Source organism: Corythoichthys intestinalis, chromosome 12 (genome assembly GCF_030265065.1).
Source record: "Corythoichthys intestinalis isolate RoL2023-P3 chromosome 12, ASM3026506v1, whole genome shotgun sequence".
Classification (NCBI taxonomy): Eukaryota; Metazoa; Chordata; class Actinopteri; order Syngnathiformes; family Syngnathidae; genus Corythoichthys; species Corythoichthys intestinalis.
Window position 1 is genome coordinate 24,903,499 of NC_080406.1, and position 18,564 is coordinate 24,922,062.

The 18,564-nt window shown below is 39.3% G+C and overlaps 2 protein-coding genes across 4 annotated transcripts in view; one reads left to right on the top strand and one right to left on the bottom strand.

Moving 5' to 3' along the window:
• Nucleotides 1-5,467, top strand: pdk1 (pyruvate dehydrogenase kinase, isozyme 1). 2 transcript variants are annotated; one of them, XM_057852200.1, is made up of 11 exons: nucleotides 1-142; nucleotides 1,501-1,642; nucleotides 1,706-1,777; nucleotides 1,854-2,038; nucleotides 2,658-2,753; nucleotides 2,842-2,919; nucleotides 2,997-3,073; nucleotides 3,158-3,256; nucleotides 3,340-3,450; nucleotides 3,529-3,642; nucleotides 3,717-5,467. In XM_057852200.1, the coding sequence occupies exons 1-11, from the start codon at nucleotides 106-108 to the stop codon at nucleotides 3,855-3,857; spliced, it is 1,152 nt and encodes a 383-aa protein (XP_057708183.1). In that variant the 5' UTR covers nucleotides 1-105; the 3' UTR covers nucleotides 3,858-5,467. The 2 variants fall into 2 exon arrangements, with proteins under 2 accessions (XP_057708183.1, XP_057708182.1); XM_057852199.1 differs by lacking the exon at nucleotides 1-142 and adding an exon at nucleotides 753-1,277 and having other exon boundaries at nucleotides 3,717-5,457.
• The window catches only part of ppp1r9ala (protein phosphatase 1 regulatory subunit 9A-like A), a 26,394-nt gene continuing 13,156 nt past the window's right edge, over nucleotides 5,327-18,564 (bottom strand). Inside the window, exons 6-20 of one of the 2 annotated variants that reach the window (XM_057852197.1) lie at nucleotides 18,186-18,345; nucleotides 17,499-17,660; nucleotides 17,351-17,404; nucleotides 16,910-17,139; nucleotides 15,492-15,588; nucleotides 15,288-15,411; nucleotides 15,064-15,215; nucleotides 14,526-14,835; nucleotides 14,375-14,432; nucleotides 14,200-14,271; nucleotides 13,367-13,562; nucleotides 12,775-12,819; nucleotides 9,286-9,402; nucleotides 8,479-8,667; nucleotides 5,327-6,304 (exon numbers count right to left, since the gene is read on the bottom strand). In XM_057852197.1, coding sequence (XP_057708180.1) covers nucleotides 6,146-6,304; nucleotides 8,479-8,667; nucleotides 9,286-9,402; nucleotides 12,775-12,819; nucleotides 13,367-13,562; nucleotides 14,200-14,271; nucleotides 14,375-14,432; nucleotides 14,526-14,835; nucleotides 15,064-15,215; nucleotides 15,288-15,411; nucleotides 15,492-15,588; nucleotides 16,910-17,139; nucleotides 17,351-17,404; nucleotides 17,499-17,660; nucleotides 18,186-18,345 — 2,125 coding nt within the window. In that variant the 3' untranslated portion in view covers nucleotides 5,327-6,145. The remainder of the gene's footprint in view (nucleotides 6,305-8,478; nucleotides 8,668-9,285; nucleotides 9,403-12,774; nucleotides 12,820-13,366; nucleotides 13,563-14,199; nucleotides 14,272-14,374; nucleotides 14,433-14,525; nucleotides 14,836-15,063; nucleotides 15,216-15,287; nucleotides 15,412-15,491; nucleotides 15,589-16,909; nucleotides 17,140-17,350; nucleotides 17,405-17,498; nucleotides 17,661-18,185; nucleotides 18,346-18,564) is intronic. The other variant, XM_057852198.1, reaches the window with a different exon arrangement.

An 18,564-nucleotide genomic window follows, 5' to 3' on the forward strand; every position in this document is an offset into this window, starting at 1 on the left:
ATTAAATAATCTTGGTGACTTCTAAGGCATATTGTGACTTTGGTGTTTTAACCCAAAATGCGTCTTTAGGTGGATTGACTGGCGCAAATCGGCTAAAATGCACAGATGACGTATATAAATGCTTTGGAAGACAAGCATTTCGGTGAGTTTATATATTTTATCTCATTTTTTAAAACGTTTTGGGTGATTTCATTTAGTAAATAATATTAAACCAATGACAAGTGTTCTATTTTATTAAAGTATATATGTACATAGAAATTTAAAGTGGATAAAATACAAGTGTTTTAGATTGTACCAAAAATAAATTTAAAAAATGGAAACTCCACGCAGGACCTATTCTTTGAACCTTTGATCTCAGAACTGTGAGCGGATATGCTTTTATTTATAAGTTATTTGGGGGAATATGGATGTTTAATTCATCTTTACAAATTTAAAGTTGCCCAACCCTTGTCAATGTTTAATAATGCGGCTTGACATTGTTTTCCTTGCATGCAGTGTAAAGACAATATCAGATGGTGGCGGTCATGCGCCGCAAAGGCACACACTGCTTGTTTTTAATGTATTCATTCATTTATTTTTGCGAAAATTGATAGAAAATAACGAGTTTGTCCAAGCAAGGAGTGGAAAGTACTATAATCTTTGTGGTCCGTGATGGACGGATCATCAGAAAATGTAGTTCACACGAAATGTAAAAATATCAGACTATAACTATTTGTATTTCTCACGATACTATTGCATGTTTTCATCAGTGTCTTTACAAGGAATACACAGCGGCTTACAGTTGGCTTCAGTACAGTATTTGTCCAACACGTTTGAAAAACAACGTGGTGCTGAACAAGAAGTGTATCATCTCGATTCGAAGGCGCTAGGTGTCTTTGGGGCTCTAGCTGCGAGCCTCCTCATACGCACTATTGACTTCCACACACACTTTGCATTTGCAAGACTACCTCAAGTTAATATTTAATTAATGGCAAACATCTAGATGCATTGACAGGCATAATGGGGAATGCACACCTTTCATCAAAGTACACATTTACTTTTTTAAAGCGTGTCACCCGATAGTATTTTTTATGTGATAGCATTTTGTTAGCAATGGAGCTAATGCAGTTAGTTTAGCTGCTACCCAGTTACCGACTTGAGTACTGCTAGGCCCGGACGAACGACAATCATGAGACTTTTAAGATTTCTGCGGAGCAGCGTGTCCATCGGGAAGGACATAGACTATTATTCCAAATTCTCGCCCTCCCCTCTGTCCATGAAGCAGTTTCTGGATTTTGGTAAGACTTAAAATTATCAAGGACATTGTTATCTAGACTGTTGTTCGTAATATTTTACAACTTACTAAAAATACTTAGATATATAGAAAACGGTCTCTGTGTGATGCAGACTTTTATACTACAATATGCAATCGTAATAATACTCTGAGCGTGTTTTGTAATTGATAACCTGACAGTGGCAACTGGAGTTTAATATGTGATACACATCTCCCCCTCAACATAGGTTCAGAAAATGCTTGTGAGAAAACGTCCTTCACCTTCCTCAGACAGGAGTTACCTGTGAGGCTAGCAAACATCATGAAGGAGATCAATTTGTTGCCAGATAACCTGTTAAGAACGCCATCGGTGCGCCTGGTCCAAAGCTGGTAGGCACATTTACGAAGCCAGGGAAAAATGAAAAAAATATAATACTATAATTCTGTTTTCAGGTATGTGCAAAGTCTCCAGGAGATCCTGGAGTTTAAAAACAAAAACGCAGATGATGAAAAAGTGACATACGAGTATGTTTTTATTCTTCTCACTTCATGTTTCCGTACATCTCCCAAGTGCAACGTGTGTTCTTAAATCTCCATTAAGTTTCACTGATGCGGTGATCAAGATCCGAAATCGTCACAACGATGTCATCCCGACCATGGCTCAGGGTCTTGTGGAATACAAAGAGGCATACGGCACCGACCCGGTGGTCAGTCAGAACGTGCAGTATTTCCTCGACCGGTTTTACATGAGCAGGATCTCTATCCGCATGTTGCTCAATCAGCACAGTAAGTGTCTGTTATTATTGTCATGTGATCAGAGTCATATCTCTTAAAGCAATTGATATTTAAACACAAACAAAACATTGTTTCCGTTGTTCCTGTTGACATTCACAGGCTCTTCACGTACACATACTCCACAGCTCCCCTTCCACTTCACTCTTCCACTATCCTCCATCTTTCTGTCCCCCTTGTCAGTCTCTCCACCATTGGTTCCAGAGCTTTTAGTTACTGTGCCCCTTGATCTTCGCAGTATATCTACCCTTTCATTCTTCAAATCCAGACTCAAAACACACCTGTTCACTCTTTCTTACCCACCATGCTCCTGAGCTCTTATCTTTTCGTCTTATCGTGATTTTAATCTTTTTATGATTGTTTTGTTGGTATTGTGATTCCATCTGTCTTGTGAAGCGTCTTTGTGTGGCTTGAAAAGCTCTCTAGAAATAAAATTTCTTATTATTATTGGTGATGATCGCTGCCAGCCCAGTTAGATTTAATTGGATGTCTACTGGTGTCGGCGGCAGCCAATGAGTTAATAATTGGAAAGGGAAAAAAAAAAAAAAAAAACTGGTACTTTTGCACGTACTCGTGATTTGAACTTCAGGATTTTTGCTATTTTTGTTCCTAGCGCTCCTCTTTGGTGGGAAGGTGAAGGTGAATCCAGCACACCCTAAACAAATCGGCAGTATTGATCCCCTCTGTCGAGTCAGCGAGGTTGTTAAAGGTGAGGGCAGTTTGACAGAAATAATGTGATGTAATGTTGGGAACAGCTTTTATATATAGTAAGTACTGACACTTATTATCAACTTTAGATGCCTATGAAAATGCAAGAAACCTTTGCGACAGATATTACATGAACTCTCCCGAGCTCACACTGGAGGAATTCAATGGTATCTATTGGAATAAAATACAAAATAAATAGTTCTTGTCTTTTATATTAATGGAAATCAGTGGCTTGCCCTTACAGTCAAAGAAGAGGGGAAACCCATCACCATGGTCTACGTCCCATCTCATTTGTACCACATGGTGTTTGAATTGTTCAAGGTAGACTCTTTTTCAAAGTACTCATTGATATAGCCTGCCAAGTATGTATCTTCATATAACATGGGGTGTTCTATCTCTGTATAGAACGCCATGCGAGCCACCATGGAGCTGTATGGAGACGCCATGGAGCATCCGCCAATTCGTGTTCAGGTCGGTCTGGGAACTGAAGATCTGACAGTAAAGGTGAGTTTTACATGAATAGTTGTCGTGGTGATGTATGGAAAAGTCTGCCGTCCTGTATTGTGATTTAATTTTGTTTGAAACAGGTGAGCGATCGCGGAGGTGGTGTCCCCCTGCGAAAGATCGATAGGCTCTTCACGTACACTTACTCAACAGCTCCCCGGCCGAGCATTGATGGCTCCCGGGCTGTCCCTCTGGTGGGTCATCTTGATGTTTGATTTTTAACATTGCTTGGGATCATTGAGCTTCAGGGTTGTGTTTTTTATGGGATGTAGGCCGGTTATGGATACGGTTTGCCCATTTCGCGACTATACGCCCGCTACTTCCAAGGGGACCTGAAATTGTACTCTCTGGAGGGGTACGGGACCGATGCAGTCATCTACATTCGGGTAAAGTTTTACATTCGGCGTCATGCCGTGAGAATGGAATCGGAAATTTAACCTTCCTTGAACTTTCCTTGCAGGCACTGTCCACTGAGTCCATCGAAAGGCTCCCAGTGTACAACAAGTCAGCGTGGAAACACTATAAGATGAAGCACGAGACTGACGACTGGTGCGTCCCGAGCCGAGAGCCTAAGGACTTGACTACATTTCGTCGGTTCTAGATGGGAGACGACGGCTCTCCTGTAGCAAAGTGTTAGTCATCATCTTGTGGTCCAACAGTGGCGGTTTGTACACAAAGCTGTTTCAGCATTATTTCAGCACAACTTAAACAATTGCGTTTTTGTACTATGTTTTTTTTTCCTCACTGGAGATAAAACTTAAGTCGGACAGCCTTGTAGTCATACAAATGCTCAAACAGCTTTTCACATGTTTGTGTACGTCTTATGTGCAATTTCAGATTTTATCTGTACAGAAATATAAAGGGAACTAAACCTATTTTTATTCAAACCGCAATATACATGGGGAGTCTGTTTACATGCTTTCTGGGTTTAGTCCTGTGATGTTAGCGAAGGCAGTTCTGACATTAATTTTGGTTGTCAGCACAGCATAATTTTGCCCAATGTGGCGGCTCCCTAAAATTAATAGACAATGAAAAATTATTCTGTTTTAATTCTTATTCCATGATTGCAATGTTCAGATTAATGGTGGGACACACAGACCTTTCTTTTGCAAAATTGTATGGTTTAGTTCTCCTTTAAAAGTGTCACTTTCAAGTTATATTTATTAGAGAAAACCAGTTTTGAAATGTTATATTAGGATTGTATTTTGCATGGGACTACATTTGTTTTTCGATGGTTACATAGTTTGGACAAAAAAATCTCTTCAGTGTGTTATAGTATAATCAAGGATCTATGCAGCGTCAAATATTTTCTATTTTTATTATCTGTTGTCTTTCTGTTAAGTTATGGTTTTAGGATTTCACTTGGCTTTAGCCAGTTTCATAAGGAACTTTTTTTTTTCATCTGTTTAATAGAGCAATGTGTCAAATTACAGAATGTTTCCTAAATATGAACTTATGTCTGAGCAGTTATAAACAAATGGAAAGTTTTCTTTTAAAGGTTTGAAGTAAAAGCAACAATTTTTTCATTGAGAGCAGTGATATTTATTTCAATTGTCAAAAAAAAAAAAAGATGGAGTGACACTAACTTGAGAGTTGTGAACTACAACTGTAGTGAGTGGCACATTCTGAATTACAAATGACAATTCCCACAATGGTAGGAGAGAAGTGCTTTGGAAAGACCAACAAATTTGTACAGGATATTTTAAATGTTCTAAACGGATAGTACCATATCGTTATATCCTAAAAATACCAAAATGTCACCCTAAAATTTCACTAGATTTGAAAGACAATAACAATGGCTCCCTCACAAGATGCCACAGTTTAATTCATTGTTTGTAAACATGTTTGTCAGTTCATCCTCCTATTCCCCAGTTTCTGAAAATGGAAAGAAATAACATGTAAATTATTAAAGAAGTTTTATTTTATCTGAAATGATCGATTATTGATGACAATAGTGAAAAGTGCACTCACATTGGAATGCAGTCAAATGTAAGCAGCAGCATTTCTGATTAATGGGACATCACTTGGCCACAATTGTTAGTGTTCCACCAAAGAAAAATCAGTGAACAATCATAGTTACATTTTTTAATTTGATGTCTGTATTAGGACTTTGTCTTATTCTGAAGATAAGAGCAACAATTTTCTCTCCTTTTCATACAAGAGTGTACTGAAGAGGAAGCACTTCGGCTTAGCTGTTAACAGTCATTCCTACAGTGTCATCCCAGGCACGTGTTTACCGTCCAGCGGACCAGTTTTTTTTTTTTTTTCCCCCTCCATGGACCATTATGATTCTGACACAACATTTACACATTAGTTGACAGAAGAAGCAGAGCTTGCACAGTCCTTAATTTGGGATAACTATTCTACTTAGTAGAAAACATTAGAGTCTATAAAACAATATTTAAATGAAAAAGTAATGCAGATAGTTGGCACATGTATAAACGCATTTATACATTTAAAACCTTGTCGTTCACGGAAGCTTAAAAGACAAATAGTGCTTTTGACTCCTCTGTACAATACAAAGTGAACATAAAACAGCAATGTTATAACTAGCAAAAATATCGCGTTTCCATAACAGTACACATTGGATTTCAGTATATTAAAAAAATGTGCATATCATGTCTGAAAACATACTTTATAATTATCACTTGTAGCACGATAGTGGTAAAAAAAAAAAAATAATAATTCAGAGGCCTTCTGGGTAAACCCACAACACTGAGATTTCCAATCTCACAAAAATGACGAGTTGGCGCTTAATGCGACAGGAAGGTCAGGCGCTAAAGTATGAACTAAAATCACAAGCGGCACCTTAGTCCGCTCAGTGTGGGCACTTAACGGTGTGAGACAACAGCAACTTTGTCAATGTCTTTGTGAGCTGCGTAGACTGGTTCAGCACACAGAATCGGTACTGACCGGAAGCCGTCCACTACGGCGGATCTCTTTTTCTCGTTTTTCTCGTTGCTTCTCCAGCTTCTCCTGGGCCTTGCGCATTTCCTTGAGCTTTTTCTTGATGGTGGATCGGTCGCTCTGACTGGACACACTGAGCGCCTGAAGAACATATGTTCAAGGCACAGTGGTCAACTCCAAATGAGAATGTTTCTAAGCACTCATGATAGGCTATCCACACACAAACAAACAATACACACACACACACAAAAAAAAAAAAATCAACCTTTTTCAGTGAAGTTTTTAGGCAAAATTATGCTACTGGTTGGAAATTACCAATGTACTCTTCTGACTGGGGTGGGCAAAGTATGGCCCACATACTTCATTCTGTAATTTTGGCCACTCAAACTTTACGTTGTCAGGAGTCCATAATTATTGTGTTAAGTGTATTACCTGTCAGAAATCGGCCTTCTAGTTAAAGGTGGAAAAGCGCTATATAAGTATAACACCATTTACCATTACAGTGGGGAGAACAAGTATTTGATACACTGCCGATTTTGCTGGTTTTCCCACTTGCAAAGCATGTAGAGGTCTGTAATTTGTATCATAAGTTCTCTTCAACTGTGAGGGACGGAATCTAATACAAAAAAACAAAATCACGTTGTATGATTTTTAAGTAATAAATTTGCATTTAATTGCATGAAATAAGTATTTGATACATCACAAAAATCGAACTTAGTATTTGGTACAGAAACCTTTGTTTGCTATTACAGATACCAAACTTTCCTGTAGTCCTTGACAAGGTTTGCACACACTGCAGCAGGGATTTTGGCCCACTCCTCCATGCAGATCTTCTCCAGAGCCTTCAGGTTTCGGGGCTGCTGCCGGGCAACACTGACTTTCAGCTCCCTCCATAGATTTTCTATCGGGTTCAGATCTGGTGACTGGCTTGGCCACTCCAGGACCTTAAGATGCTTCTTACGGAGCCACTCTATAGTTGCTTTGGCTGTGTGCTTTGGGTCGTTGTCATGCTGGAAGACCCAGCCACGACCCATCTTCAGGGCTCTCTCTGAAGGAAGGAGGTTGTCAGCCAAGATCTGGCGATACATAGCCCCATCCATCCTCCCCTCAATACGGCGCAGTCGTCCTGTACCCTTGGCAGAGAAGCAGCATGTTTCACGATTGGGATGGTGTTCTTGGGGTTGTACTCATCCTTCTTTTTCCTCCAAACACGACGAGCCGAGTTTAGACCAAAAAATTCCATTTTGGTCTCATCCGACCACATGACCTTCTCCCATTGCTCCTCTGGATCATCCAGATGGTCAGTGGCAAACTTCAGACATGTCTGGACATGTACTGGCTTCAGCAGAGGGACCTTGCGTGCGCTGTAGGATTTTAATCCATGACGGTGTAATGTGGTTCCAATGGTTTTCTTCGAGACTGTGGTTCCAGCTCTCTTCAGGTCATTGACCAGGTCCTGCTGTGTAGTTCTGGGCTGATCCCTCACCTTCCTCATGATCAGTGATGCCCCACGAGGTGAGATCTTGCATGGAGCCCCAGAACGAGGCGGATTGACCGTCAACTTGAACTTCTTCCATTTTCTAATAATCGCTCCAACAGTTGTTACCTTCTCACCAAGCTGCTTGCTCATTTTCCTGTAGCCCATCCCAGCCTTGTGCAGGTCTATTATTTTATCCCTGATGTCCTTACACAACTCTTTAGTCTTGGCCATTGTGGAGAAGTTGGAGTTTGTTCGTTTGAGCATGTGAACAGGTGTCTTTTATACAGGTAACAAGTTCAAACAGGTGCATTTACTTCCGGTAATGAGTGGAGAACAGGAGGGGTTCTTAAAAAAAGAACTGAGAGCCGAAATATTTACTAGTTGGTAATGTATGAAATACTTATTTCATGCAGTTAAATACAAATTTATTATTTAAAAATTATGCAATGTGATTTTCTGGATTTTTGTATTAGATTCCGTCCCTCCCAGTTGAAGAGAACTTATGATACAAATTACAGACATCTACATGGCTTGCAAGTGGGAAAACCAGCAAAATCGGCAGTGTATCAAATACTTGAACAAATAACATACAAATAACTTATTTACAAGCCATCATTATTTAATCAAATAACAAAATTATAAGTCAAACATATCCTGAAATTATGAAAAAAAGTGTGTCTTAGCTCAATAAAGGTTATATTTAAAAAGTTGCTTACTGTACAGACGTGTGTAAATTATGAACAAGTCAGGGAGCAAAACTGGCCACAAGGTGGAGGTCTCAGACAATCTCAAATACTCGTCCACTCTATTACAGTAATAATTTAGCTATTTGTACCTTTAACTTGTCACTGTCCATATGCATAAGTTGCTGCCCGTCGATTCCCTTGGCTGTAAATTCAGCCGTGTACTGCTCCATGTTCATGCCCATTAACCAGTGACACACCTGTTGATTGGTCCATTCAGAGACAGGACGGTTCTGCCATTGATATTCTTTTCCTGTGGTCACTGGCTCATCGTCCAAAGTCTATGGAGACACAGGATGCATGGTAATATTGATAACCTTTATACTCTTGGTATAATTGGATCATTCTCATTAGTGTTATGAGTAATCCTAGAAGAGTGCTTTCAGTGAAAATGTCATGCATGATGTGCAACATCAATGCTATCAGAAATGATCAAGGTTGGTAAGACTAAAAGAGGAGTGCAACAAAACAAGCACACATACTAATAAAACTACATGCTGTGTACAGTACTCCATGCGAGATGGCCGACTTGCACTAACTACAGCAAGATGCCGCTAAAATTCTCAGATGCAGTTAACTTGACCTATGCTTTAACACTTGTCAGCAAAGCAGTCACATTGCTCTGTGGCCTGCCAATGTCATACAGAACAAAGTCAAGCACTAGTTTATGGCACATGACAAAAGCTAAGCTGACACTTGCATTCACCAAACAAAACGGCTTTAAGACACACACACACACACACACACCAAGCAGTTCTCTTCTATTTCCTCTCTATTCAGGGTTTAATCACAGCTGCGAGGGGGAGGGCCTTAAAAAGCATGCTTGAGAGTGTCCCCTTTCAGCCCCATCAAGGCGTCCCACACAGCTTTTGTGACTGAGCAACAAGGAGAGCACTCACCTCGCTGGAAGAGAAGATTAAAGTGTGTGAGCGCCCAGACAGAATGGGTTCAGCGACTAACCCAGAGATGTCTGAACTGGGACTGGCAGGGTTACAATCATCTATGACTGACAAACTCTGGTGGAACAAGCGGAAACAAAGGAGCGCATTTACACACATCAACACTTTTTACAACTGGGAAATGCTACAGGTGGAAAGGACAGTGCTTATCACGATAAATGATTGGTGGAGTGTTAAGAAAAGCCAAGTCACTGAGTACTCAATCATTTTCCAGCTAAACAAATCTACTTTTGCATTCTAGGACGCTACTCTGCCCAAAACCCTTCGTCAACATCTAAACTATGTCTAACAGATAAACTACAGGCGGGTCAATATCACTATAAAGTGCCTTTGGTGTCCATCAAAATCACTCGGTGAACAAAATAAAAATAAAAAATACAATTCTGACTTTATTACAAAACAGTGACATTACAAATTGTGATGTGGAAGTGCCAATTTTCAATACAGTGGTACGTTTACTTACGAATGTCTCTACATAAAGAATTTTCAGGTTACGACACGCCGCAACGCAGGGCTCCAGACTGCGACCAAATGGTCTAATTAGAGCCAGTATGAGTATTTTTTTCATCTACTTGCACATGCCCAACCAGTAGATGTGTGTGAAATTTCTGATTCTTAGATTATTCGTGATTCGGCCATGGAGGATTCGAGAACGAGTTACAAACATCAAAATTCCGAATATTGAAATATGTCAAGTAAAGAAGAACTAAAACACAGTCGGCGCGTTCTCCGGGACGCAATGAGGAACGGACCGAGAGTAAACATCATGCTTGTCATTACCCTGGTAATGACAATGCTCAACTCACGGCTCTGGCTCAATTCATGCTGCTAGATAAAAAAACAATATAATATATATCTATAATAATATCTGACTGCTGCCGACAGCTGCTAAAAACTACCTCCACATAATGCTATGGAAGATGTCACATGTATAACGAACTAGATGTGAAATGACAGACTCTGCGGCGTTAGCAGCACATGTATAGAAAACTAGATGCAAAATGACAGACTTGCCGGCGTTAGTAAAGAGCCGTCATCTTAAAGCAGTAGACTTCCCTGGAAGGCTGTTGTAGCGAACCTTCCAAGCGAACCTAATTAACTTTTTATCTAAAATACTCTTAAATCGCCAAAATCTTGAGCTGAAACTATCTTTAAACAGTTTTAAAACTTTCACATGTTGAAAGTAGACAGAAGTGAAATTATGCAATAACAGGAGTAATTTTAACCACTTTAACGGTTGATTCACAACATCAAATTAATTGAATGTAGTTTAAAGCTGCTGATACAGAATGGGGACTTGAGTATTTTATTTACTGTTTTGAACTGTTAACTTGATACTGAAATAGTCGTTTATTTAAGCCTGGGAGGCTTTTGTACAATTTTTATAACTAATGTACGAAACATTAAAAGTAGCTAATAGCTTGGGGGTGGGGGGGTGTCATCAATAATCGATTTATAATCGAATCGTAGCCTCTAAATCGTAATTGTAATTGAATCGTTAGGTGCCCAAAGATTCTCACCTCTACCGACCAGCACGACAGGGTATAAGGGCAAAAAATTAATTAATTAATTAAATATGAAAGAAAACAAAAAAAATTCGGAATATTACGTAGGGGTAAGCTGCTACGCACTTTACGTACATGTACCTTAGCTGGGAGCTACGACCAAGCATTAGAATATAAATCATTCTATGGATAATAATTTCATGTAAATGAGCAAAAATATTAGGGAATCCTGATTCCTTATTTGTAAAACCGATTCTAAAACACAAGATGCCTTCAATATTACTGATTTCAACAGAGGCGGCAACGTGCTACGTTAAGTACGTAGCTGCGTATTCAGCTGCATTACCTCTAAGCAACACGACTTTTAATCTCGTAATAATAGTATGAGAAACATTTTAACTAATATTACTAAAACAATAAAATGTCAAATTAACAGCGACAGAAATAGAATAAAATTCCCATGTTAACCTAATTTCTAAGCAGTATACTGCTTGATGTCAAAACTGATAGACAAAATAGAGAATCTTAAGTTTGTAGTTCCATGCATTTATTATGAAAGTATTTATCGGTTAAACACTGACGATTAGAGGAAAACTTTGCATGTCGTTTTACAGTGTGCGACCCTGAATCTTCTGCTTGCTCCCCTAACATTTTAAGTTAGGAGTCTGGAGCCCTGCCTCCACGGGAAAATATTGCCTCTTGTTAGGGAATAATTTCAAGATACGAAAGGCAAAAATACTGAATGGGTTGCTACTCGCAGCTCCCAGCTACTCAATGTAACATACATATAGCTGCTCTGCCATTCGCTATTGCCTAGCATCTTCCTGGCACCCAAATGGCTAAGAGAGACTCCTATTGTATGTCTATGTGTGTATCTCAGCGTCCTCTTCGAGATGTTCTGACAGCTTTATGTGAGTGTTTTAAGTTTTATTCTTTATTCTTTGTTTTTTACATTATGCACAGCATTTTATGTTTATTGTGTAATATTCTAATTGTAACATGTATTTCTTACATGTTTTGATGGATTTTTATGCTTTATAAAAGATTTATGTCTGAATTTTTTTTTTTTGGGGGGGGGGGGGGGCTTGGAACAGGTTAGGGCATTTACATGGAAAGAGCAGAATTTACAGAATTTTCAATTTACGATACTACTTCCAGAACGAATTCATTTCGTAAGTAGAGTGAGTAGTACCACTGTATTTTATTCAAGATAGAACAGATCAAAAGTTTAAACCACCACTTCCAGCAAATATCAATGACATTAAAGATTAAACAGCTGCAATCAACACGGTGGATTGTGACATGCTGAGGTGTGAGGAATTCTCATATCGGCCTTTTTTTGGAATCCAGTTTGTATTCACAATTGTGCTTTGTAACTATATTACAGAATGCATGTGATTGGATTTTATCAAACATAAAATGGCCACACTGTCATAGTGAATTATCAATTTGTATAAAAACCTTCCAGAAATTAAAAATTAATTTGTTGACCTTTACACAAACATTTTGCAGACAGAATAACGCTGCTAAGTGAAGGTCCATCATGTACTCATTAAAATGCTAACATTAGATGAGAATGTCCACCCTATCAGCAAACTCACACATTTTGCTCAATGCTTGTGGTGTATACCGAATACCCACTTCTAATTGGATAACGTCTCCTCAACAACAAGAAGTAAATGTCAAATTTTGGCATTGAAATGGGGGTTCCTTATGGTGATATTGACTCAGGTATGGGGTAATGTTGTACTATTAGACCCAACTGCAAGCAAGGACAAGAATCCTGTGGCCAACAGCAAATATTGACATGATAGGTTTGCTATACCAGTAATAAAAAATACATTTGTGGAGGTAAAGAAAAGTCAGCACTAGATTTGTTAGTAGTAGTGCTCAAATGAGTCGATTAAAAACAGGCATACTGTACCAAATCTAATGAGCGACTGAATAAAGAGGACCAGGAGAGATTTGTCTGTTTAAAGGAAAACATGGTTGGTTCAGTGAGACGTGTGCACATAGACTAATACTCACAGCTACCGAAGATATAGCAGCCACAGCTTGCTTTTGATTTCATTAAAACATGGCGGAAACACTTGTCAAAGCATGGTGTGTGAGTGTATGTGTATTTGCAGGCGAGCAACCAAAAAGAGAGCTAGAGACGGCCAGTAATTTGACTCGAAGCGTTTGATGTGTTACCCTTAGCAGATGAAAAGTGACCAAATTCTTTGCTGCTTAGCTCTCTATGATGGCCAACATGTGGATCCACTTTTTGTGGCTTTTGCATAATGTAGTGTATTTGGATAGGAGGTCGGTAAGAGCAGATGTTTGAAAGCGCATACTAGTATTGCCCTTTCGATGACGATGGCGTGATGATAATACATGGCTGGAGAGGGATCAAGTTTTGGCCTCACTTGATGTTTTGTTAAGTTGAAATTCATTACATGAGAAAATACTCCTGCATTAAGTCTGTGATGAGTACAAATACTCTGCTTCACGGAAGGTTAAAAAAACCTCAATACCTTGTTCTTGCGATCCTGGATTTGCTCAGTGCTGCTCTCAGCATACGGCAGGCTGCTGCTAGAAGAAGACGGCTCCCTGTCTCGGTCCTTATCTTTGTCTCCGAACCACGAGAAGGGCATACAGGTTGGGATGGAGGTCATGGAATCTGCAGGAGACAGGTTACCACCAGAGTCTTCCAGTAACTCTGCTGATCCCCTAAACATTAGGAAAGGTTTAAAAAAAATAAAATAAAATAAAATAAAATAAAAAAAAAAAATAAAAAAAAGTTGACAAATGTTTACTGATGTCTTATTTTGGGAACATGAATAACAGCAATGTTTGACCAACATGGACCAAAAATGTGGAAATTGGGGCTAATTTTTGGTCACTATAAAATTGACATCAAATTTACAATTACAACAAAACGCAAAATAAAAAAGAAAGGGCTTGAAGGTCACGTGATTACTTCAGGCATTAGTTTGTGTTGGGGCAAAACACCATCGTCAAAATTTAATTACTATTAAAACACTTTATTAATGCATGTTTAATAGTTCAGTACTGAATTAGTATACACACAGATTTTTTTCACAAATTAAATTTTTACTCAGGCTATTTTTCTTGACATGTTCTACTTGTACTGTAAAAGAGTACTATTCGTCACATACTTCAACTTTACACTAGTCTTTTATATTACATTAACCCATTCGGGCATAATAGTCACGATTATTTCTGATCATTCCGATAGTTATAAAAACACTTGAGGAAAGAATCACGATTTAGGTTATCATAATTAATCTGCGAAAGTGTTAAGTCATTTGCCTGGTTGAAGCACAATAAATGTTCACTTTTGTACCTGCTGTCCAAAGACATTCTCATTGCCTCCTTGTCATGTTTCCTTCCTTTGCCACCAGACTTGCGAAGGCCCCTGTTAAAATATTGAAAAACAATGAGCTGAACGTTAGAGTAGAAAGTGCTGCGGAATATTAACTATGACGTAACATGAATGTTAAGGAATTCTTGAAACATACCCAAAGTCAGGAAATCGTCTTTTAGGTTTTGTAGCTGATGTCGGTTCAATTATCTCCTCTGCCCCCCAACAAACGACAAAAAACTTTTTGAGTAAACCAGTAACAATATGACAAAAACATTTTGCTGTCATCATATTTAGGTCTGTCGTACCTTTGGGCACTTTTTCTTTGACTTTGGACTCTCTCTTTTTGACACTGCGCATAAATCCAGAGGGGGACACTGGTATTGAGGCATCATTTAGAGGGGACAAAGATGGACTTCCACTGCTTTCAAGACTGCCCCCCTGTGATAGTGACAAAGGTGGGCTGTTTGAGAGCTCAGCCTTACTCATCAACTCATCTGGATCATCTTTTTGTTCATTCACGGGATAGCAGACAGGCACTGGGAGGGAAAGGCTTTCTTGTATGGAGCTCCTTCTTAGAGGCTCCTGATCCTCCTGTTCATCCTCCTCCTCAGTTTCCTGTAGGACAGATGAGATTAAGGATGATGGCGATCCAAGAAAATGAAATACAAGCTTCTGTTTTGACTGGCTGATTCTCAAAGTTGTTGCGTTACTCTGGAAAACAACGGCACACTCAGTGAAAAGCAAGAATGATAATCATTTCATTTTTTCCCCTAACAATAATTCACATCAAGAGTACTAGCGTAACAGCATTCAGACATTAATGATGGTTTTCCCATGGCTGACCTCTGTGTACCCCGAGGACACTGTGAGACTCTCCTTCAATTTGTTTCGAGAAGGACGCTGACGTTTGGCCTTCTGCGCCAGCAGGCCTTTTGCTTTGTGTGCACTGGTATCCAACAGCTCCGTCTCAGGGACCAGCTCATTCCAGTCTTTCTCTACATAATCAATAAAAAACCAAATGAGGCTTCTCTTCTTCATAATTATAAATGTGACTAAATAACAATTACCCTTTCTAACTTCAAGTGAATCCACCGACTTTTGATCTGTGGATGTGACTTCAAAGCAAAGGTGATCTTCTGGTGAGTTCTGAAGCTCATTTCCTGAAGTCCCCCCAGACATCAAGTCAACTATCTGGAGAAAAACACCAGCATGCGTCAATGTCACTTTTGCAGCATCGTTTGGTGTTCAAACATTTTTTTCTAACTTCTTACCCTATTCTGCAAGATCTCCAGCTGTTCTTTGTATAATCTTTCTTTTTCATCTATACTCTTCTTCAGCTCTTCCTCTTTTTTCACAAAGTCTATCTCTCTGGAGAAAATGAGTTTAAGAGTACAACAATTCTACATCATGTGACAATATACACAAGTAATACATATGCTATAGTAGTGTTTTTCAACGGGTGTGCCGCGGCACACTAGTGTGCCATGAGAGATCGTCAGGTGTGCCGCGAGAAATTAACCAATATGAAATTTTCTAAAATTTTTTTTTTTTTTTTTTAAAGACAGCGGGCGGAGTTGCAGGAAGGAGTAGGTAGGTTTCCGTCATGTGCAGATGAACGAGGTATTGCTCGTGTCGCGCTCAATAAAAGCTCAGATTTCTAGCCATCAGCCACCATGCTGTCCGCGACAATGTGGACCCCAGCACGTCTACTGTACATAATTTGTTTAGACTTGTCAAGTGTCTATATACACGAAAGTGTAGTTTCCATTTTATCCATATGTGACGACCATTAATCCTCCCCCTGTGTTTTATTCCAACACATTGCCGAGAAAAGCAAGGTGGCTGATGGCTAGAAATCCGAGCAGTTCTTGAACGCGACACGAGCAACTATCCAACAGCGCCATGGTGCCAAGAAAGCTTAAACGTCATCTCCAAACAAAACACCCATCGCTTCAAAATAAGTTGATGGACTATTTTGTTTGCCTTCGTTAAAACAGAGAAACAGGCAACTTTTTTGAGAAAAACTCCAAAGGTAAATGAGAAAGCCCTCAAAGCCTCGTTGCTGAACTTGGTGCTAAATCCAAAACGTCCGGCACTGTGGCAGAGTCATTAATACTTCCTGCCTGCAAAGCCATTGTCAGCAAGATGCTCGGCCCTGATGTGGTTAAAGACTTTGCTAAAGTCCCTCTATCTGATGATTTAGAGCTTTTCAAGCCTAACTGCTATAAAAAAATAAAAAGAGACAGAGCTGTTGAAGAAGAGCTTCTTGTGTTTTTCTTTAATTCCTGTCAGGATATGGGCTTTGTGTTCATCTAATGAGGCTCATGTTTCACACTGAGTAAGTATAAATATTGAAAAAATATTTTATAATTAAATATATTGTACAGAAAGTACAGTAATTTTGGAACATTTTTGGTTTGTGGTGTGCCGTGAGATTTTTTTCCAATGTAAAAACGTGATGTGACTTAGATAAGGTTGAAAAACAATGCTATAGTAGATACAAATTTAAAAAAATAATAATAATCCAAAAGTTTACTAGGCTGTAAAAAAAAATCCTTTTGGGTTCAAATGAGTTATGACCCCTGTAAAACAAAATGTTGGATTCGTGCTTATCTTAGACAACAACATCAACAAATAGCAATTCCAAACAAAAGTTGACTGTCATATCACTTAATATAAACTCACTCACTTCTGTTGGTAGTCTTTGAGAAGTTTCTTTGCCTTGTTGTACTTCTTGTCCAACGTCTCATACTGGGCTTGGGTTTCTGCTAACTGTTCATTAATGGTCTTGCACAGTGCCTGGGTTTCCAACCAATAACTCTCCAATTTGAGGATTTTTTCATTGCTATCCTCAAGCTTTTGCTCCAGTGCAGACTCTCTGGCCTCCCATAGTGATTTGTCCTCCTCAGATTCCCTAAGCTGTGTAGACAAGTATCAAGTGTTGTTGTAAAGCTACACATTCGATCAATACAGTATTTCATATTTGTGAAACCTTCAGTATACAGTATTAGCTTACAGTACTATAAAAAAAAAAAAGAGAATGTAAATCAGCTACCAAGTACATTTCTGTCCAGAGTAACTACAGTTTTTATTCTTTTAAAACCTTCACTTGATTTCTTTGTTGTCATACCTTTTCCTTCAGTTGATTAATTTCAGCTGATGCAATGCTGTGTTTGAGCTGCAGCTATGGGAACAGGGAATTACATTCAATCACTGTCTAAAAAACAGAAACGTTAATTTACGTCTAGAAAAACATTGTAATGGAACAGAAAGTCTACCTCTTTAAATTTGAAGGCCATCTGAGAGCTGTCCATATTACTTGGCATAAACAAAGCCTCTGAATCAGGCAACTCGAATACCTCTACTTTATGCCCTGGAGAAAAGTTGGAGCCAAGAATTCTCTCATTCACTGTGTCGTGGTCATCCTCAAAGTGCTCCTCCTGACATACGAGATCACACATGGCATCACATACTGCAAACAATAACACAACCAACAGGCCCGGGAACATGCTGTGCATGTGTCAACAACACTCCCAGCGGCACAGTTCACCACAGTCCGGAAGTAAATTCTGGAATGATATCCAAACATCAGCAGGCTGGTCGACAGAAAGCTTAACAGGAGCTTGAGTGCACGTTTGCAGCAAGTCTATAGCATCAAACACATTACTGTAACTTCATTCTGAGTGGCTACAAGACGAGCACGAGTAGTAAGTACTTCTTAAGATTATGTGGCATTCATTCTGCTTCAGAGTTCCACTGTAAGGGTCAAAACCTGATCCCCAGAAAGCAAACATTCAACAACTTGACCAGACGGGCGGCAGCTAAGTGGATACCATTGAAAAACAGCAGAGGCACCTGGTTTACTCACATCCAGCTGCTTTTTCCTCATTTGGTATAGATTAAGTGGATTGGGCTGTTTAGAAGGAATAGGTGGGCTTTCTATGGACTCTCACCAGTTGACTCACCTCTTCTGTGGAGTGTTCATAGGGATCATCTAGGTGGTTGTGTTGCTGCTGCTGCTGCTGCTGCTGCTGGTGATGATGGTTTCTCTCCTGCTCTAAGGTCTCACTAATGAGGCGGGCTACCTCGCTCTGTGTCCCTGGTTTTTCTCGACCAATTAGGAACCTGTTTGTAGCCATGTGTTAATATAGCAAAACAGATCCAGGTTTAGGCCTGAGTCCTTCACACATCATTGTTAATGTTATTCATACGATGTGACACTTTGCTTTGCTTTGTAATTCAACCAGAAAGACAAGTTAAAATTGTATTTGCAAGAGATAGACATGCGTTTTGATAGGGGGGGAATCTTGGAAATCAGTAGGTTTAAAGAATCAGTTTTGTTGG

Bases quoted from the DNA above. Each gene is read 5' to 3' on its own strand.
- pdk1 (XM_057852199.1), top strand. From the start codon at position 1,169: ATGAGACTTTTAAGATTTCTGCGGAGCAGCGTGTCCATCGGGAAGGAC. The intron at 2,039-2,657 runs GTAAGTGTCTGT...TTTTGTTCCTAG, and splicing joins CATGTTGCTCAATCAGCACA to CGCTCCTCTTTGGTGGGAAG. The intron at 3,643-3,716 runs GTAAAGTTTTAC...CTTTCCTTGCAG, and splicing joins ATGCAGTCATCTACATTCGG to GCACTGTCCACTGAGTCCAT.